The sequence below is a fragment of the Salmo salar genome, chromosome 15 (genome assembly GCF_965601325.2).
Source record: "Salmo salar chromosome 15, fSalSal1, whole genome shotgun sequence".
Lineage (NCBI taxonomy): Eukaryota > Metazoa > Chordata > Actinopteri > Salmoniformes > Salmonidae > Salmo > Salmo salar.
In genome coordinates, this window is record NC_138305.1 from 57,852,370 (window position 1) to 57,874,367 (window position 21,998).

Sequence of the window (21,998 nt, forward strand, 5' to 3'; positions counted from 1 at the left end):
ATTGGGTTGGCTGGTACATTTATTTGATGTACAATTAAGAAAACAAGGTAAAACGTTTACATTAATCTTTAGTAATTCATGTTTTGTCTTAGTGTTTTGATTATAGTGTAGATGTGCGACGTAGATTGACTGTTGAGAAGCTTTGTTTTGGCATAAGAAGCTAGCAAGCTATTAACTGCAATGTTAACAAACTCACCGGCTAACGTTAAAATAGCCACAGTTTTCGATACACTTAATTTTTTTAAGCTGCAATGGGAATGGAAAAAATTCCGTACAGTGTGAAGAGAGCCAGAAACTGCTTAGCCAATAGAAATCCCAGATCACGGTTGTAGGCGATGATTGCTAGCTGCTCATGCGCAGTTTTACGTCATCGTGTCTAACGGTCGTCTCGTGCGGAATTTCCAAGTGCAGGCTGTTAAATCAAAGGCACTCCTTCGATATAGTGTTTTTTTTGACGAAAAGGAAAACTTGTCAGTTTGTCACTTTCAGGAAGGTGGAGTAATGATATGTTGAAATACTTAAAACATTATCTCGAATCTAGGTTGTTCCTTTAGATTTCGAGAAAATGACCAACTAAGGAATTTTTTTTTTTTTACTTCTCACGTTTCTCAACTCTCCAAACCTCGGCCTGGTCTGTTTGGTCTGTTTCGCAAGCGTTCCCGGAAGTCTCGCGATGTTGCGTCTCTGTGTTTAGAAACTCTGTGGATTTAGTGTTGACCAGTAAGTAACACAACGGTAATCTATCATAATTGGTAACATAGCTATATTCTGTTTGGAGAAACAGTAGCTGCTGTGCTGGTGGTGGTGGTAGCTTGCTATGCAGCCAACCAACATTATTGATGTTGCATTAGCTAAACATAGAGACTGTGCTAGTTAGCCGGCTAACTAGTTAGCTTTCAAAGATTATGCAAAGCTTGTTGTGATTCATAGTGAGTTTACGTACAAACAGCTCAGTTAACTAATAGACGTTGTATCCAGCACGCACCTTTGTTGAGATGTTGGTTGCTAGTTTCAACAAGTCATTCAACCAAAGAGGTTTATATAATCTATTTAGGTTTATGACGACTTCATGAATGGAAAGCATTGGAAACTGATGAAACCGAGATGATCATTCTCACCCCAACCCTAATAGGACATCTCACTTAAAAGCTCATTTTGGGGGTAAGTAATGGACAGTAAAGTACAATTAGTTTGTGTAAGGATGAAAATTCCTCCTCAGTTTAATGCATAGTTTGATTTATCCCAACAGATCTCTCAAGGCGTAATCCATGCTGTCAGATGAGCTTGACTCCAAACCTGAGGTAACAACACACTATTCACCTGCCAACGTGAATGCATGGCTGTATTTATTTGGAGTCTTCCATTTGCACTTATAGATCCACCCTTAGCTACAAAACAGTTTGATAGATTCTCTCTGCCTCACTTCCCCCTCTGCTTCTGCAGCTGCTGGTTCAGTTTGTCCAGAACGCATCCATACCTCTGGGGCAGGGTCTGGAGGACTCGGAGCCCAAACACGTCTGCCTTCCCCTGCTGGCTCCCACAGACAGCTCCCTGTGCACACAGCTGGGTCTGACAGGTCAGACAGATAGCATGAGACAGCTATCGAAGAGAATGACTGACTCATCATAGACAATCTACCATAAAAAGACCTTGTGTTTTTCGTATTATATACTCCCACTTGGACTAAATCTCTCTATGAACCTGCTCTATCATTGGTCCTCAGGCAACTAACCAGTCCACTAATGTAATCTGTTACTTTATTCCTCAGAGGGTGGTCTCAGCCATGTGTCAGCAAGGTCTCCGTCCCGTTCAGAGTTTGGGATTGCAGAGCGGAGCCCCATGGTGGTGCACCACCACCCCCGCAGCCCTCACATGCCCCCCAGCCCCCCTCCCGTCCTCCATGACCTGCAACGGTCAGAGAGCACCTCCTATGTCCTACTGAACCTCGCCAAAGGTATGGAGACGCAGGCCCCAGGCATAAAAAAAACCCCACTTCTATCACCATATTTCTATATAGACAGCCCCCTTTTCTTCCAGGGCATGCCTGCATGTGGTGCTGTAAGGTGAACATGAGATGTTGATACTCTTTGAAGAGGTAGGGTTTCAGACATTGTTGGGTATGGGCATGGACTCTGCTGTCTTAGCATCATGGGGAAGCTGGTTCCACCATTGGGGTGCCAAGACAGAAAAGAGCTTTGACTGTGCTAAGTGGGAGCTGACCTAAGTACTTGGACAAATTTCACTTATAGTGTATTAAAGTAGTCAAATGTAGTATTTGGTCCCATATTTCTAATGCAATTATTACATCAGGCTTGCGACTCTACACACTTGTTGGATGCATTTACATCTTATTTTGGTTGTGTTTCAGATTATGTTTTGTCCAATAGGAAGTGACTGGTGAATAATGTTTCGTGTCATTTTGGAGTCACTTTTATTATAGAAGATGTTTGTGAACACTTCTACATAAATGTGGATGTCACTATGATTGTGGGATAATCATGATGAATGATGTAGCCTAGAGGTTGAGTGTTGGGCCCGTAACCAAAAAGTCTCTGGTTTAAATCTGTAACAGATTTAAATCTGTAAATCTGTGACTTTCTCACTCATCATCATCTACTCACATAGAAAGAGAATTACTCCAGTCATCATTCATTTCCTATGTGAAATGTCAGAATAATATTAGAGAAGGATTTATTTCAGCTTTTCTTTCATCACATTCCCAGTGGGTCAGAAGTTTATATACACTCAATTTGTATTTGGTAGCATTGCCTTTAAATTGGGTCAAATGTTTTGGGTAGCCTTCCACAAGCTTCCCACAATAAGTTGGGTGAATTTTGGTCCATTCCTCCTGACAGAGTGGGTGTAACTGAGTCAGGTTTGTAGGCCTCCTTGCTCACACACGCTTTTTCAGTTCTGCCCACAAATTGTCTATAGGATTGAGGTCACGGCTTTGTGATGGCCACTCCAATACCTTGACTTTGTTGTCCTTAAGCCATTTTTCCACAACTTTGGAAGTATGCTTGGGGTCATTGTCCATTTGGAAGACCCATTTGCGACCAAGCTTTAACTTCCTGACTGATGTCTTGAGATGATGCTTCAATATATCCACATAATTTTCTATCCTCATGATGCCATCTATTTTGTGAAGTGTACCAGTCCCTCCTGCAGCAAAGCACCCCCATAACATGATGCTGCCACTCCCGTGCTTCACGGTTGGGATGGTGTTCTTCGGGTTACAAGCCTCCCCCTTTTTCCTCTAAACATAACGATGGTCATTATGGCCAAACAGTTCTATTTTTGTTTCATCAGACCAGAGGACATTTCTCCAAAACGTACGATGTTTGTCCCCATGTGCAGTTGCAAACCGTAGTCTGGCTTTTTTATGGCGGTTTTGGAGCAGTGGCTTCTTCCTTGCTGAGCGGCCTTTCAGGTTATGTCGATATAGGACTTGTTTTACTGTGGGTATAGATACTTTTGTACCTGTTTCCTCCAGCATCTTCACAAGGTCCTTTGCTGTTGTTCTGGGATTGATTTGCACTTTTCACACCAAAGTAAGTTAATCTCTAGGAGACCGAACGCGTCTCCTTCCTGAGCAGTATGACGGCTGCGTGGTCCCATGGTGTTTATACTTGCGTACTATTGTTGCCACAGATGAACGTGGTACCTTCAGGCGTTTGGAAATTGCTCCCTATGATGAACCAGACTTGTGGATGTCTACAATTGTATTTCTGAGGTCTTGGCTGATTTTCTTTTGATTTTCCCATGATGTCAAGCAAAGAGGCACTGAGTTTGAAGGTAAGCCTTGAAATACATCCACAGGTACACCTCCAATTGACTCAAATGATGTCAATTAGCCTATCAGAAGCTTCTTAAGCCATGATATCATTTTCTGGAATTTTCCAAGCTGTTTAAAGGCACAGTCAACTTAGTGTATGCAATCTTCTGACCCACTGGAATTGTGATACAGTGAATTATAAGTGAAATAATCTCTGTAAACAATTGTTGGAAAAATGACTTGTGTCATGCACAAAGTAGATGTCCTAACCGACTTGCCAAAACTATAGTTTGTTAACAAGAAATTTGTGGAGTGGTTGAGAAATCAAAATCAAATCAAATCAAATTTATTTATATAGCCCTTCGTACATCAGCTGATATTCTCAAAGTGCTGTACAGAAACCCAGCCTAAAACCCCAAACAGCAAGCAAAGCATGTGAAAGAAGCACGGTGGCTAGGAAAAACTCCCTAGGAAAAACTCCCTAGAAAGGCCAAAAACCTAGGAAGAAACCTAGAGAGGAACCAGGCTATGAGGGGTGGCCAGTCCTCCTCTGGCTGTGCAGGGTGGTTATTATAACAGAACATGGTCAAAATGTTAAAATGTTCATAAATGACCAGCATGGTCAAATAATAATAATCATAGTAGTTGTCGAGGGTGCAACAAGCACGTCCGGTGAACAGGTCAGGGTTCCATAGCCGCAGGCAGAACAGTTGAAACTGGAGCAGCAGCACGGCCAGGTGGACTGGGGACAGCAAGGAGTCATCATACCAGGTAGTCCTGAGGCATGGTCCTAGGGCTCAGGTCCTCCGAGAGAAAGACAGAAAGAGAGAATTAGAGAGAGCATATTTAAATACACACAGGACACCGGATAAGACAAGAGAAATACTCCAGATGTAACAGACTGACCCTAGCCCCCCGACACATAAACTACTGCAGCATAAATACTGGAGGCTGAGACAGGAGGGATCAGAAGACACTGTGGCCCCATCCGATGATACCCCCGGACAGGGCCAAACAGGCAGGATATAACCCCACCCACTTTGCCAAAGCACAGCCCCCACACCACTAGAGGGATGTCTCCAGCCACCAACTTACCGTCCTAAGACAAGGCCAAGTATAGCCCACAACGATCTCCGCCATGGCACAACCCAAGGGGGGGGCGCCAACCCAGACAGGAAGACCACGTCAGTGACTCAACCCACTCAAGTGACGCACCCCTCCCATGGACGGCATGGAAGAACATCAGTAGGCCAGTGACTCAGCCCCTGTAAAAGGGTTAGAGGCAGAGAATCCCAGTGGAAAGAGGGGAACCGGCAAGGCAGAGACAGCAAGGGCGGTTCGTTGCTCCAGCCTTTCCGTTCACCTTCACACTCCTGGGCCAGACTATACTTAATCATAGGACCTACTGAAGAGATAAGTCTTCAGTAAAGACTTAAAGGTTGAGACTGAGTCTGCGTCTCTCACATTGGTAGGCAGACCATTCCATAAGAATGGAGCTCTATAGGAGAAAGCCCTACCTCCAGCCGTTTGCTTAGAAATTCTAGGGACAATTAGGAGGCCTGCGTCTTGTGACCGTAGCGTACGTGTAGGTATGTACGGCAGGACCAAATCGGAAAGATGGGTAGGAGCAAGCCCATGTAATGCTTTGTAGGTTAGCAGTGAAACCTTGAAATCAGCCCTTGCCTTAACAGGAAGCCAGTGTAGGGAGGCTAGCACTGGAGTAATATGATCACATTTTTTGGTTCTAGTCAGGATTCTAGCAGCCGTATTTAGCACTAACTGAAGTTTATTTAGTGCTTTATCCGGGTAGCCGGAAAGTAGAGCATTGCAGTAGTCCAGCCTAGAAGTAACAAGAAATGAGTTTTAATGACTCCAACCTAAGTGTATGTAAACTTCCAACTTCAATTGTACATGTAAACAGGGTTGAAAAGTGACTGGAAGCTGGAATATATAAACACTTATGGCAATATATACATTTAAACAAGAGTAATAGTGACCAGTATCAGTATTTAGATAACCCAAAACTAACTGCAAATGCATCCAACGAGTTTGTAGAGTCACAAGCTTGATGTAGTCATTGTGTGCTAGGAGTATGGGACAAATGCTAAACTTTTGATTACATTACATGGCCAAAAGTATGTGGACATAGTCGAACATCGCATTCCAAAATCATGGGCACTAATATGGAGTTGGTCCCCCCCACTTTGCTTCCCTAACAGCCTCCATTCTTCTGGGAAGGCTTTCCACTAGATGTTGGAATGTTGCTGCAGGGACCTGCTTCCATTCAGCCACAAGAGCATTAGTGAGGTCGGGCACTGATGTTGGGCGATTAGGCCTGGCTCGCAGTCGAAGTTCCAATTCATCCCTAATGTGGTTGAGGTCAGGGCTCTGTGCAGGCCAGTCAAGTTCTTCCAAACCGAGGGCCATACAGCGCCTGACTGCATCAAATCTGAGAAGAGAAACTTGTTAGCTATGTTAAGTGAGGCAGCATTTGCCGCGCTCCCTGAGCTTGTCTACAAAAACCAACGAGTCCATTCAGATTTAACAGCCTACCTGATGGTTGCTCATTGTAGCCTACTGTCTGCTCATTTGTATTTAGCTAACTTTTAATTCCTTAATTTTAATTCCATTTTGCATTGCATCTCTCACTTTATTTACTGCACATGGGTCTTCTTTGACTGTAGTGGCGCTTTGATAGGCTGACAAAAACACCTGGCTACACACATGAAGGCTACCGGTATGTTTTTTATTTATTTATAGGGCACATGTCATAATAACTACATTCAAAGGTTTGTTTTATTAAATTAAGAATTTCAGATGTCATGGTATATCCTTGTATGTAACAATGTCACATGGATATTTTAATTTCATTTAGACAATGCCTTTCATTGTTAAAATAGGCCTATACTACAACAACAACAAAATGAATTCACACAAGTAATCGAATAGTAACGTCCGTTTGGGTATTAGAATAACCGTGGCCATCCCTAGTTTTGAAATGCTGTATTTAACTGTTATCTGTACTGTGGTGTGACAAAGCAGCTTTGAAATGTCATGCAAATGCACTGACAAGTGTTATCTCATCTCTGGATGCTCTCTTTGCCATGCTCTGTCTCTGTCTGGCAAATGATCACAATTATTCTCTTATGACCTTGTTTTGTTTACATTGTAGGACTGAGATAACGTGACAAGGACACTTCATCATGCCCTGACAAACTCTCTCTCCCCCTCCACCCTCCCTCTCCGCCCTCCATCCCTCCCCTCCCTCCCTCTTCTCCCAGGTCTAGCAGCCTCCTCTGAGCCCCTAATCTTCTCAGCAGATGGTGCAGAGGAGGAGGAAGAAGAGGTGATCTCGTCCGGGGACTGTGGCGTGGATGGCACTGCCCCCTGGTACCTGCGGGTACAGGAGCTGGCGCACGACAGCCTCATCGCAGCCACGCGGGCACAGCTGGCTAAAGATGCCAAGGCTAGCCAGGACGCCAGGGCTGGGAATGGCACCAACAGTAATGTCACTTCTTCTTTTGAAGGGTTTTTATGGTGGTGGGTTGACTTTAATGATGGTTTACTGTAGGGCTGTCCCTGACAACAACAAAAAATTATTGGTCGGCCAAGAGTTGTCCTGTTCTTTCGACCATTAGATTGGTTGAAATGTTTAAACTTGTTTTTCCATATATAGACACACCCTATCTGTTTGAATAAAACCAGCTACATATGTCTGATTCAATAATTAAGACACACAAATGGCCCAGGAAAGAGCCCGATGGTCACACTGTGTTAACAAAAATGACAGTGAGTGCCCATGTGACTGGCGCACGTTGTCTCGCTCTCCTCCCTGCTGCATCGAAAAGGCACCACAGCAAGTGTTTATTGCGCTGTCCCTGCTGAAGCTGCAACATCATTACAGCCATTTAGGTTCTTACTTGTTTCTGACTGTCAAGCATCTCCTATTCCCTCAACGCTTGCTCTCTTTACATGAAACATGTAAGAAGCGCATGCATGTAACTAATAGGGCCTGACCAATATCCTATCATAATCACATCAATATACTGGTTATAACAAACTCCGAACACGGTAATGTCGACAGCAAAATGGATACGGAAGATGTGAAAAGAAACTCAGCGGGCGAATGTTTACTGGTTGCTCAGGAGGGAAAGGATAGGTTAGATGTGTGGAATACATTTGACTTGGTTGCGGAAGCTACTGGAGATCCAGAATAAAGAGGGTATAGGAGGAAGCGTTGCCAGTGTGCCAAAAAGTTGCTGTAAGATTACAATTTAATTTTTTTCTGAGCATTTTTGGAACAGTGTAAACAACATTCAGTAAATAAATGGACCATAGAGTCTGTTCTAACGAAAAACAAGACATTTAAAGCCATTATTACAGCAGACGAAAAACAGTTACATGCCTTCGTGAATTGCAGTTTATTTATTGTTTAGGCTAATTATTCAAAGCTCCCTTTGTTATTTAACTTTAAAACTAAAATGCTTGATTGCATTTCAAAGCATGAATGTCTCATATGCTGTGTGATGGCATGAATTAATAAATGATTTGTTGATACAGTAGCCCATTAATTAAAATATACAGTAGGCCTAAGTAGGTTAGGGTATTAAGCCAAAATAGGAAGCTTTCTTAGGCCTATCAAATCACATTTATTTATATAGCCCTTCTTACATCAGCTGATATCTCAAAGTGCTGTACAGAAACCCAGCTTAAAACCCCAAACAGCAAGCAATGCAGGTGTAGAAGCACGGTGGCTAGGAAAAACTCCCTAGAAAGGCCAAAACCTAGAGAGGAACCAGGCTATGAGGGGTAGCCAGTCCTCTTCTGGCTGTGCCGGGTGGAGATTATAACAGAACATGGCCAAGATGTTCAAATGTTCATAAATGACCAGCAGGGTCAAATAATAATAATCACAGTAGTTGTCGAGGGTGCCACAGGTCAGCACCTCAGGAGTAAATGTCAGTTGGCTTTTCATAGCCGATCATTGAGAGTATCTCTACCGCTCCTGCTGTCTCTAGAGAGTTGAAAACAGCAGGTCTGGGACAGGTAGCACGTCCGGTGAACAGGTCAGGGTTCCATAGCTGCAGGCAGAACAGTTGGAACTGGAGCAGCAGCACGGCCAGGTGAACTGGGGACAGCAAGGAGTCATCAAGCCAGGTAGTCCTGAGGCATGGTCCTAGGGCTCAGGTCCTCCGAGAGAAAGAAAGAAAGGGAGAATAAGAGAGAGCATATTTAAATTCACACAGGACACTGGAAAAGACAAGATAAATACTCCAGATGTGACAGACTGACCCTAGCGCCCCGACACATAAACTACTGCAGCATAAATACTGAAGGCTGAGACAGGAGGGGTCAGGAGACACTGTGGCCCCATCCGATGAAATCCCCGGACAGGGCCAAAAGGTAGGATATAACCCCACCCACTTTGCCAAAGCACAGCCTCCACACCACTGGAGGGATATCTCCAACCACCAACATACCATCCCGGGACAAGGCCGAGTATAGCCCACAAAGATCTCCGCCACGGCACAATGACTCAACCCACTCAAGTGACGCACCCCTCCCATGGACGGCATGGAAGAACACCAGTAAGCCAGTGACTCAGCCCCCGTAATAGGGGTAGAGGCAGAGAATCCCAGTGGAAAGAGGGGAAACCGGCCAGGCAGAGACAGCAAGGGCGGTTCGTTGCTCCAGCCTTTCCGTTCACCTTCACACCCCTGGGCCAGACTACAGTTAATCATAGGACCTACTGAAGAGATGTGTCTTCAGTAAAGACTTAAAGGTTGAGACTGAGTCTGCGTCTCACATGGGTAGGCAGACTATTCCATAAAAATGGAGTTCTATAGGAGAAAGCCCTGCCTCCAGCTGTTTGCTTAGAAATTCTCGATAGTGGTTATACAAGGCTACGATACTAAGCCTATTAATGATAACGACGTTACTTATTATAATGATAATCATAATAATAATTGTAATAAGAAGGAGATCTAGAAAAAGGAAGGTATAGGAGCGAGATCTGCGTGTATATTGTGTATGACAAACAGGTGCTGTTAGATTACAATAATACTTTTCTGGTTGTTTGGAACAGTGTAAACAACACAAAGTAGTTTTTTTCTCCCCCAATTTCATGATATCCAATTGGTATTTTTTTACAGCCTTGTCCCATTGCTGCATCTCCCGTTGGACTCGGGAGAGGTGAAGGTCGAGAGCCATGCGTCCTCCGGGAACATGACCCCGCCAAGTCGAACTGCTTCTTGACACACTGCCCGCTTAACCCGGAAGCCAGCCGCACCAATGTGTCGGAGGAAACGCCATACAGCTGGCGAGCGAAGTCAGCTTGCATACGCCCGGCCGCCACATGGAGTCACTAGAGCGCGATGGGACAAGGACATCCCAGCCGGCCAAACCCTCCCCTAACCGGACGACGCTGGGCCAATTGTGCGCCGCATCTAATCATCCCCAGCTTACAATTGGCTCATCCATCCCCCTCCTCTCCCCTGAAACTATTCCACAGGTCGTTGCTGTAAATGAGAATGTGTTCTCAGTCAACTTACCTGGTAAAATAACTGTATTTTTTTTTTTTTTTAAATGGGTGTCACGGCCAGCTATGACACGGCCCAGGATCTAACCCTGATCTGTAGTGACTCCTCTAGCACTGCAATACAGTGCCTTAGACCGCTGCACCACTCGGGAGGCCCCATACCAGTCTGTTATAACGAAAAGAATGTGGCTTGGTGCTCAATAGGTTATTAAAAAATCACTCAGAGGCAACTGAAGCAAGATCCTTCTTATTTCTGAAGATATACAGTACCAATGAAAAGTTTGGACACACCTACTCATTCCAGGGTTTTTCTTTATTTTTACTATTTTCTGCATGGTAGAATAACAGTGAAGACATCAACACTATGAAATAACACATATGGAATCATGTAGTAACCAAAAAAGTGTTAAACAAATCAAAACATGTTTTATATTTGAGATTCTTCAAAGGAGCCACCCTTTGACTTAATAACAGCTTTGCACACTCTTGGCATTGTTTTAACCAGCTTCATGAGGTAGTCACCTGGAATGCATTTCAATTAAGAGGTGTGTCTTGTTAATTTGTGGAATGTCTTTCCTTCTTAATGCATTTGAGCCAATAGTTGTGCTGTGACAAGGTAGGGGTGGAATACAGAAGATAGTGCTATTTGGTAAAAGACGAAGTCCATATTATGGCAAGAACGGCTCAAATAAGCAAAGAGAAATGACATGTCAGTCAATCCGGAAAATTTCAAGAACTTTAAAAGTTTCTTCAAGTGCAGTCGCAAAAAACATCAAGCGCTATGATGAAACTGGCTCTCATGAGGACTGCCACAGGAAAGGAAGACCCAGAGTTACCTCTGCTGCAGAGGATACGTTCGTTAGAGTTACCAGCCTCAGAAATTGTAGCCCAAATAAATGCTTCACATAGTTCAATTAACAGACATCTCAACATCAACTGTTCAGAGGAAACTGCATGAATCAGGCACTTCATGGTCGAATTGCTGCAAATAAACCACTACTCAAGGACACTAATAATAAGATACTTGCTTGGGCCAAGAAACATAAGCAATGGATATTAGACCGGTTGAAATCTGTCCTTTGGTCCTAGTCCAAATGTAAGATATTTAGTTCCAACTGCCTTGTCTTTGTGAGACGCAGCGTAGGTGAACAAATGATCTCCGCATGTGTGGTTCCCACCGTGAAGCATGGAGGTGTGATGGTGTGGGGGTGCTTTGCTGGTAACACTGTCAGTGATTTATTTAGAATCCAAGGCACACTTAATCAGCATGGCTACCACAACATTCTGCAGCAATACGCCATCCCATCTGGTTGGCGCTTAGTGGTACTATCATTTGTTTTTCAACAGGACAATGACCCAACACACCTCCATGCTGTGTAATGGCTATTTGACCAAGAAGGAGAGTGATGGAGTGCTGCATCAGATAACTTGACCTCCACAGTCACCTGACTTCAACCCAATTGAGACTGTTTGGGATGAGTTGGACCGCAGAGTGGAGGAAAAGCAGCCAACAAGTGCTCAGCATATGTGGGAACTCTTTCAAAACTGTTGGAAAAGCATTCCAGGTGAAGTTGGTTGAGAGAATGCCAATAATGTGCAAAGCTGTCATCCAGGCAAAGGGTGGCTACCTTGAAGAATCTAAAATATAAAATGCAGTTGAAGTCGGAAGTTTACATACACCTTAGCCAAATACATTTAAACTCAGTTTTTCACAATTCCTGATATTTAATCCTAGTAAACATTCCCTGTCTTAGATCAGTTAGGATCACCACTTTATTTTAAGAATGTGAAATGGCAGAATAATAGTGTAGAGTGATTTATTTCAGCTTTTATTTCTTTCATCACATTCCCAGTGGGTCAGAAGTTTACATGCACTCAATTAGTATTTGGTAGCATTGCCTTTAAGTTGTTTAACTTGGATCAAATGTTTTGGGTAGCCTTCCACAAGCTTCCTACAATAAGTTGGGTGAATTTTGGCCCATTCCTCCTGACAGAGCTGGTGTAACTGTGTCAAGTTTGTAGGCCTCCTTGCTCACACACGCTTTTTCAGCTCTGCCCACAAATTTTCTATAGGATTGAGGTCAAGGCTTTGTGATGGCCACTCCAATCCCTTGACTTTGTTGTCCTTAAGCCATTTTGCCATAACTTTGGAAGTATGCTTGGGGTCAATGTCCATTGGGAAGACCCATTTGCGACCAAGCTTTAACTTCTTGACTGATGTCTTGAGATGTTGCTTCAATATATCCACATAATTTTCCATCCTCATGATGCCATTTATTTTCTGAAGTGCACCAGTCCCTCCTGCATCAAAGCACCCCCACAACATGATGCTGCCACCCCCGTGCTTCACGGTTGGGATGGTGTTCTTCGGCTTGCAAGCCTCCCCCTTTTTACTCCAAAGATAACGATGGTCATTATGGCCAAACAGTTCTATTTTTCTTTCATCGGACCAGAGGACATTTCTCCTAAAAGTACGATATTTTTCCCCATGTGCTGTTGCAAACTGTAGTCTGGCTTTTTTTTATGACGGTTTTGGAGCAGTGGCTTCTTCCTTGCTGAGCGGCCTTTCAGGTTATGTCGATAGGACTAATTTTACTGTGGCTATAGATACTTTTGCACCCGTTTCCTCCAGCATCTTCACAAGGTCCTTTGCTGTTGTTCTGGGATTGATTTGCACTTCTCACACCAAAGTGCATTCATCTCTAGGAGACAGAACGCTTCTCTTTCCTGAGCGGTATGACGGCTGTGTGGTCCCATGGTGTTTATACTTGCGTACTATTGTTTGTACAGATGAACATGGTAACTTCAGGCGTTTTGGAAATTACTCCCAAGGATGAACCAGACTTGTGGAGGTCTTGGCTGATTTCTTTTGATTTTCCCATGATGTCAAGCAAAGAGGCACTGAGTTTGAAGGTAGGCCTTGAAATACATCCACAGGTACACCTCCAATTGACTCAAATGATGTCAATTAGCCTATCAGAAGCTTCTAAAGCATTGACATCCTTTTCTGGAATTTTCCAAGCTGTTTAAAGGCACAGTCAATTTCGTGTATGTGATCTTCTGACCCACTGGAATTGTGATACAGTGAATTATAAGTGAAATAATCTGTCTGTAAACAATTGTTGGAAAAAAGGCTTGTGTCATGCACAAAGTAGATGTCCTATTCGACTTGCCTAAACTATAGTTTGTTAACAAGAAATTTGTGGAATGGTTGAAAAACAAGTTTTAATGACTCCAACCTAAGTGTATGTAAACTTCCGACTTCAACTATATATTTTGATTTGTTTAACGCTTTGTTTTAGTTACTACATGATTCCATATGTTATTTCATATTTTTGATGTCTTCACTATAGTTCTACAATGTAGAAAATTGGTACAAAATAAAGAATTCTCACGGGACTAGTATTACTAGAGAAAGTTGTTTACGTAATTATTACCCCAGAATGTTCGTTTTTCCGGAGGATGACTCAGACAGGATTATCTTTTTTCCAAACTGCCCCGTTATTATTTTTTTCCAATAAATTGACAGTTGTGATTAAGCCTGGAGGTTTTAACTTGGCGTGATGATAGTTCAACACCTCCAGGCGGTAATAGGACCACACTGATAACTCCAACTTGGTTCACAAGTTTCTAAACCATACCAAACCAGCTTTGATATAGTGTCTCCATAATTTTTGAATTGACAAAATGTGATCAAAATCATTAGGATATTTTAGCATTCTGCAGTAAACGTCCTAAATGCCCCCCGCCTTCAAATGTGAGCTAAACAGTGCACTTGCACTTGAGATGCGTTTTAAGGCTATGGATGTGAAAGTGAACTACAAACGTTTAGGTCAGTTACATTAAATATCCGCAATATTTGTTACTAATGCATTTGGCAATATTCAAAGCACAAAACATATGAACAACAGCATTCACTGTAAACATTGATACATGGAGGCCCTTCATATATAGGCTATGCGCAGCACTTTGTTAAATTTATCGAATCACTTATTGTTTTCTTCTCAAACCTTGTGCAACCCCTGTCGAACAGACATTTCTCTCAAAACACAGAGATGTCGATTCGCACCGGACTTGTATTATCGCCAAAAAACAGTAGGTTATTCTGGCTGGAGTTGTTACTCTCTTGCCATGTACAAATTACTGACATGGCAGATTCGTACAGGACTAAAATGACAGATGTGGTGTTTTGTGCTTGTACACGTAATTACATTCCCCTCCCCAGTAAAACTAATCCAGTCCCAATAGGGCTTAAAGGAAAGGGCCGTTTCTGCTGCTGCTGCCTCCGCCGCATTGTTCTCAATCCCAATATGCTGGTTAATTTTGCTGTTATGCACATAGCAACACGGGGAAAGGCACCAATTCTACAGTGCACTGAAGATTGTTTCAGAACCGCGGACAGCGACCATATCCAACGAGGGAGAAAGCGCAGTTGTTATAAAATGATATTACAGTGCACCATTATTTTTTCCTAATATAACCAACCATATACAATTTCAGTATCACATTTTAGAGTGATGGGCTGTGCCATCTCTGTGGCTTCCGCAATTGATTAGTCCACGAGACAGGTGTGAATCAGAGTTGTCTTGTGCACCATGAAAAAAATTAAATTGGGACTGCTCGACTAAAGAAACCTCGGTAGACCAACAGCCTGTTAACCAAACAATCGACCTGTTGACTAAATGGGGTCAGCCCTAGTTTACTGTCACCAACTGGCCACTGAAGAGCAAGTGTTATAGCTGATACTGATACTTTAGCTGATACTGGGTATTTGGTATGTATTAGGATCCCCATTAGCCGCTGCAAAAGCAGCAGCTACTCTTCCTATGCACTATAATGCACAGGAAGACATCAGTATATGGTATCACATCCCATTTCTGCTTTTGTTGTCTAGGTGACCACCTGCCCAGCTTCCTATCGGAGGGGGCGAAGAGAGAACAACCGGCGAGGCCCAATCGTACGCTATCGTCTAAACAGATGCTCCGCTGCTCCTTTGAGGGCTGCTACAGAACCTTCACCTGGCCTGCTCACCTCAAATACCACCTCAAAACACACAGGTATACACACACGCACACATCATATTCTCCATATTCTCAAATATCACCTCAAATGTTCATATACGTCTGTGTTCGTGTGTGTGTCAGGAACGACCGCACGTTCCGGTGTGGGGCAGAGGGCTGTGGGAAGAGTTTCTACGTGCTGCAGCGTCTGCAGGTCCACATGAGAACTCACAATGGCGACAAGCCCTTCATCTGCAAGGAGAAAAACTGTGGCAAGAAGTTCACCACCGCAGGAAACCTCAAGAACCACAAACGCACACACACAGGTGGGGACAGTCAGAAACACACACACACACACACACACACACACACACACACACACACACACACACACACACACACACACACACAGGTACACAGCGCTAGAGCTCAAGTGCACATACACAGGAAGGACATCTCTTTTAGTCTGCTCTGTATCCAGTAGTAGGGCATTGAAGTAAACTAAATGTGTATTATGTGTTTTCAGTGCTGTTTTCAGTGCTGTGGGAGGATATGTGATAAGTTTGTTTGTGTGGGAGAGAATGGTATAATGCTTGGTCTGAGAAAAAAAAGTGTAATCATTGTATTTGTATTTATTAGGGATCCCCATTAGCTGCTGCCTTGGCAGCAGCTACTCTTCCTGGGGCCCAGCAAAATTAAGGCAGTTTATACGATTTAAAAAACATTACAATACATTCACAGTTTTCACAACACACTCCACCACTACCACATATGTACAGTACTAAATTCATGTGTGTGTATAGTGCGTATGTTATCGTGTGTGTATGCATGTGTCTGCCTATATTTGTGTTGCTTCACAGTCCCCGCTGTTCCATAAGGTGTTTTTTCTGTTTTTTAAATCTAATTTTTCTGCTTGCGTCAGTTACTTGATGTGGAATAGAGTTCCATGTAGTCATGGCTCTATGTAGTACTGTGCGCCTCCCATAGTCTGTTCTGGACTTTGGGGACTATTTTTTTCCAGAAGTTTACTAAGGGTTGGTAACAGCCTGATTGGTCGGCTATTTGAGCCAGTAAAGGGGGCTTTACTATTATTGGGTAGTAGAAGGACTTTCGCTTCCCTCCAGGCCTGAGGTCACACACTATCTAGTTGGCTTAATTTGAAGATGTGTCAAATAGGAGTGGCAATATCGTCTGCTATTATCCTCAGTAATTTTCCATCCAGATTGTCAGACCCCGGTGGCTTGTCAATGTTGCTAGACAACATTTTTTTTCACCTCTTCCACACTGACTTTACGGAATTCAAAAGTACAATTCTTGTTTTTCATAATTTGGTCTGATATACTTGGATGTGTAGTGTCAGCATTTGTTGCTGGCATGTCATCCCTAAGTTTTCTAATCTTGCCAATGAAAAAAATAATTAAAGTAGTTGGAAATATCAGTTGGTTTTGTGATGAATGAGCCCTCTGTTTCAATGAAAGATGGAGCTGAGTTGGCTTTTTTTCCCCAAAAATGTATCTATTGTTCCCCAAAGCTTTTTATTATCGTTCTTTATATAATTGATCTTTGTTTCATAGTATATTTTATTTGTATTTTTGTTTAGTTACATGATTTCTTAATTTGCAGTACGTTTGCCAATCAGTTGGGCTGCCAGACTTATTTGCCAGACCGTTTGCCTCATCCCTCTCAACCAGGCAATTTTTCAATTCCTCATCAATCCAAGGGGATTTAACAGTTTTTAGTCATTTTCTTAATGGGTGCATGCTTATTAGTGATTGGAATAAGTAATTTCATGTGTCAAGTGCAGCTTCTGGTTGCTCCTCATTACACACCACAGACCAGCAAATATTCTTTACATCATCAACATATGAATCACTACAAAAGTTATTGTATGACCTCTTTATACACTATATTAGGCCCAGTCTTTGGAGCTTTGGTTTTCCTAGATATGGCTATTATATTGTGATCACTACATCCTATGGATTTGGATACTGCTTCAAAGCAAATATCTGCAGCGTTAGTAAAGATGTGATCAATACAAGTGGATGATTTCATTCCTGTGCTGTTTGTTACTACCCTGGTAGGTTGACTGATAACCTGAATCGGGTTGCAGGCACTGGTTACAGTTTGAAGCTTTTTCTTGAGTGGGCAGCTTGATGATAGCTAGTCAATATTTAAATCACCCAGAAAATATACTTCTCTGTTGATATCACATACATTATCAAGCATTTCACACACATTACCCAGATTCTGACTGTTAGCACTTGGTGGTCTATAGCAGCTTCCCACAAGAATGGGCTTTAGGTGAGGCAGATGAACCTGTAGCCATAATACTTAAACAGTATTTAACATTAGATCGTCTCTAAGCTTTACAGGAATGTGGTTCCTGTACTGCAAAACCGCCCCTTTTCGGTAAATGTTATAACCATGTATTGCTACCACTGAATCATCAAAGGTATTATCTAAGTGAGTTTCAGAGATAGTCAGAATATGAATGTCATCTGTAACAAGCAAGTTATTGACTTCATGGACCTTGCTTCTAAGGCTGCATGTGTTAATATGCGCTATTTTTTAGCACTTCTGAGTTGCTTGATTGTCTTTAATGCTTTACTGGGAAGCTTATCAGAAGTAGACTTACTCATGTTATTTACATTGGACCTGAGTGCAGGGTGAGCTGCACAAAGTGGTCTTCCTACTAGGGCACACTGCCTCAGTGCTAACAGTGTATGTTGTCTACAGGTGAGAAGCCTTAAAAGGGGGGGGGGGGGTGTGTGTGTGTGTGTGTGTGTGTGTGTGTGTGTGTGTGTGTGTGTGTGGGTGAGTGAAACGTGATCATTAATTGGTGTGTGTGTTGTCTGCAGGGGAGAAGCCCTTCTTGTGTGAAGCAGATGGTTGTGGTCGGTCCTTCGCTGAGTACTCCAGTCTACGCAAACATATGCTCGTACACTCAGGTGAGAACAACACGCCAGTTTCAGCTTTTCATTCTATATATAGTGAAATTACAACAGTTAGCTTCGTTTATCTATGTCAACTGAATATGTGGAAATCGAGTTCCTACTGTTTACGAACACACAACTTTAGCTTCAGTGTGTGTCACTGGTTGTCTCTCATGACACCCTAATTCCCTATATAGTGCACTCCTTTTGACCAGAGCCTTATGGCCTTATGTGCAAAGGTAGTGCACTGAATGGAGTTCCATTTAAGATGCAACCACTGACTGATGTGTTACTGTGTCTATCGTGTTCCAGGAGAAAAACCCCACCAGTGTGGGATCTGTGGGAAGACGTTCTCTCAGAGCGGTAGCAGGAACGTTCACATGAGGAAGAGACATGGAGAGGAGGCTCTGGGGAACGAGGGCAGAGAAACGGGTAACACACACGAACTAGGACAGTGGTCGCCAAGCCTGGTTACGAGCGTTCTTTCTTCCAGTTCCAACCCAGCACAAACACACCTAATTCAGCCGCAGCCTTGGAGTGTGTGTGTGTGTGCGCGCGTGTGGAACCAGCCCGTTGTTTTCCATCTGGAATGTTCGATATGACACACAAACATACCTGTAATGTACAGTATGTCCCCTGTGTATTATTGACAGGTGAGGCTTTGACACACAGCAGTTTACTGGAGGCTGACGGGTCGCCCGGCGACACCATGGTCACCATGACTACAGGGGTTGATCCAATTAACGTCCACCATGCCATGCTGCGAGCCCAAGGTAAACACACTCACACACCTTGTCATACAATCCGTCACAAATGCAAAACCCTAATACTCTTTAACAGTTAGCGACGCTGTTATATTCTTGTCCAAAACCAGGGGAACAGCCTATGACTATGTTAGTTATTTAATGCCTTCCCTCCTCTTCCTTTCCGCCTTCTTTCTAGGCTCGGCAGACTCGGTGGTTGTTCTCTCTCAACCCCATGACCTGGTCACCATGACAACGGCAAGCCACACATACCCAGAGGATGTGGTGGCCCTGTTGTAGTCGAGTCTGTTGGGCAAATCTCAGGCATTTGAGGCAAAGCTCTCTGTACATAGATGCATCCTTCACTTTTAGCCCTGTAGATATCTGTAATTAGCTACTAAGGGTTTTATTTTGAGAAAGACAGTATGAAATGTTCTAGAACTGTACAGACTTTTTCTGTAGTTTATAAATACAACGAATTATCAGGTGACTTTCCAAAGAAATAAGACAGATATACAAATCATGAGTTTTATTAAAAGAAAGTACATGTATAGCTACCTGGATTTGTCATTGTGAATCGTACTAAATCAATTGTGTAAGCTCACCTGAGAGCAGATAAGGTTAACATGCAGTGATATTCCTTTTGTAAAACAATATTAAGGCTGGTGCTTTTAGCTTAATTCACATAAATTAATCAAGTCAATAGCTGACATAAGACTATTTGAAAATGACATTAAATATGCTCCACAGCAATGTACTCCGTCCATTAATAGAAAGGAAACTTTGAAATCAGTTCCAAACTCACAAGCTGCTATTGGAACTAAGGCACAATAAGATTTGATGTACAGAGGGCTGCATGTAGAACAATTGAACACACTATTTTTGCAAAGCACACTCATACCAGTTTATTTTTTAATGAAAATAAAGATCACACCCAAGTGATATTAAACAGATGGTCAAAATATCCATCTTTATACAGTAACACAACTCAGTGGCGTTTCAGTCATCGACAGCCCCCAGTGCTTTAATAGAGATGTAAATAGCAGCTAGTAGCAGCTAGTCCCATGAAAACAACAGACCTACTGAAGTATAGTACCAACCATTTAGGTGTTGGGTAACAAAATAGTTGTAATGTTATCTCAGAAATGTCAAATCTTGATAGTCAAATAGTAAGTCAGATGCAAGGCATATTTTTAAGACATTACAAGGCAGGAACAAAGGCTGTTAAGTTTAAAACAACAAGAATTCCTTAGTCCATTTATTTTTGAGCACCATCTAATCCAGTGGTTTCCCCTCCTGCCCACCCAGATCTGTGGCTCCTTGTCTATCTGTAGATCTTTAGGTTCTGGAAGTGGTTGAACGTGGCACCTAAAGCCCAGCTCGTCTCCACGTTGTTGACTTTCTTAGTCAGCTAGGGAAGAGAGACAACACACAAAATCACTCAACATGCCTTTTTGTATTTATTTAAATAAAATAAAAAAAATTGAACTGATCCTGTCTTTTAAAAAGTGTTGTTTTGCTTTACTGACTTGTCAAAAAGGACTATTGTGCATTACGGCTTTACTGTCTCACCTGCAGTACAGTGTTCTCCTTGAAGCCAAAGCCGTCTTTGAGCAGACAGGTGATGTAGGTCATGTCCATACACAGGAAGGGGCTGATCAGATGGTACTTAGACATCTTGTTACACACTGGAATAAAAAACACATCAGTTTCCAGATCAGTGCAGTAAAGGAAAGAGGAGAGGAAGACACTTTCAACCAATGAGACTTCTCCAGCACACAGCGCAGTAAGTCTGATATGGGTATAATACATTGCCATGCACAGCATGTCTGAAGTGCACTGGGCAGAGAAGCAAGTCTCCCACTAAATAGTAATGATAAATCCATTGCTATGCATATCATGATTCAGGCTTATCTGGTTCTCACCCTCTTTAGCTCTCTTCTTGAAGTCCCTGACCTCCAGCATTCCTCCTTGGGTCCTGTCTGAAAGAGAGGAGCGATGGGTGTCGTTAACCTTTCCATCAGAAAGAAACACTTATCACACTATCATTCATAATGACAGCAGAGCTACACAGTACATCTCCATCATACTAACAATTGGGCCTGCAACCTTTCATCTCACTCACTGATGAGTCGAGAACCAAGGACACCACTGTAATAACTCCACATCTATAACGCACCACTGAGTCCAGTGTTTCCCCTACAGTTGAAGTTGGAAGTTTACATACACCTTAGCCAAATACATTTAAACTCAATTTTTCACAATTCCTGACATTTAATCCTAGTAAACATCCCCTGCCTTAGATCAGTTAGGATCACCACTTTATTTTAAGAATGAAATGGCAGAATAATAGTAGAGAAGGATTTATTTCGGCTTATATTTCTTTCATCACATTCCCAGTGGGTCAGAAGTTTACAACACTCAATTTGTATTTGGTAGCATTGCCTTTAAATTGGGTCAAATGTTTTGGGTAGCCTTCCACAAGCTTCCCACAATAAGTTGGGTGAATTTTGGCCCATTCCTCCTGACCGAGCGGGTGGAACTGCGTCAAGTTTGTAGGCCTCCTTGCTCACACGCTTTTTCAGCTCTGCCCACAAATTTTCTATAGGATTGAGGTCAGGGCTTTGTGATGGCCACTCCAATACCTTGACTTTGTTGTCCTTAAGCCATTTTGCCACAACTTTGGAAGTATGCTTGGGGTCATTGTCCATTGGGAAGACCCATTTGCGACCAAGCTTTAACTTCTTGACTGATGTCTTGAGATGTTGCTTCAATATATACACGTAATTTTCCATCCTCATGATGCCATCTATTTTGTGAAGCGCACCAGTCCCTCCTGCAGCAAAGCACCCCCACAACATGATGCTGCCACCCCCGTGCTTCACGGTTGGGATGGTGTTCTTCGGCTTGCAAGCCTCCCCCTTTTTACTCCAAAAGATAATGGTCATTTTGGCCAAACAGTTCTATTTCTCTTTCATCGGACCAGAGGACATTTCTCCAAAAAGTACA

General features: G+C 42.8%; 2 protein-coding genes across 6 annotated transcripts in view; one reads left to right on the forward strand and one right to left on the reverse strand.

Moving 5' to 3' along the window:
* Positions 1-20,481, forward strand: znf410 (zinc finger protein 410). 2 transcript variants are annotated; one of them, NM_001173730.1, is made up of 12 exons: positions 1-47; positions 1,055-1,161; positions 1,250-1,301; positions 1,444-1,576; positions 1,769-1,954; positions 7,057-7,278; positions 15,208-15,370; positions 15,458-15,639; positions 18,172-18,261; positions 18,559-18,678; positions 18,900-19,019; positions 19,189-20,481. In NM_001173730.1, the coding sequence occupies exons 3-12, from the start codon at positions 1,269-1,271 to the stop codon at positions 19,287-19,289; spliced, it is 1,350 nt and encodes a 449-aa protein (NP_001167201.1). In that variant the 5' UTR covers positions 1-47; positions 1,055-1,161; positions 1,250-1,268; the 3' UTR covers positions 19,290-20,481. The 2 variants fall into 2 exon arrangements, with proteins under 2 accessions (NP_001167201.1, XP_014000192.3); XM_014144717.3 differs by lacking the exon at positions 1-47 and adding an exon at positions 368-720.
* The window catches only part of LOC106571572 (ectonucleoside triphosphate diphosphohydrolase 5), a 15,890-nt gene continuing 13,395 nt past the window's right edge, over positions 19,504-21,998 (reverse strand). For all 4 annotated transcript variants that reach the window (XM_014144793.3, XM_014144789.3, XM_014144792.3 and 1 more), the window contains 3 exons: positions 20,915-20,971; positions 20,562-20,677; positions 19,504-20,400 (listed from right to left, as the gene is read on the reverse strand). In XM_014144793.3, coding sequence (XP_014000268.1) covers positions 20,314-20,400; positions 20,562-20,677; positions 20,915-20,971 — 260 coding nt within the window. In that variant the 3' untranslated portion in view covers positions 19,504-20,313. The remainder of the gene's footprint in view (positions 20,401-20,561; positions 20,678-20,914; positions 20,972-21,998) is intronic.

Bases quoted from the DNA above. Each gene is read 5' to 3' on its own strand.
- znf410 (NM_001173730.1), top strand. From the start codon at position 1,269: ATGCTGTCAGATGAGCTTGACTCCAAACCTGAG. The intron at 1,302-1,443 runs GTAACAACACAC...CTGCTTCTGCAG, and splicing joins AGCTTGACTCCAAACCTGAG to CTGCTGGTTCAGTTTGTCCA. The intron at 1,577-1,768 runs GTCAGACAGATA...TTTATTCCTCAG, and splicing joins CACACAGCTGGGTCTGACAG to AGGGTGGTCTCAGCCATGTG.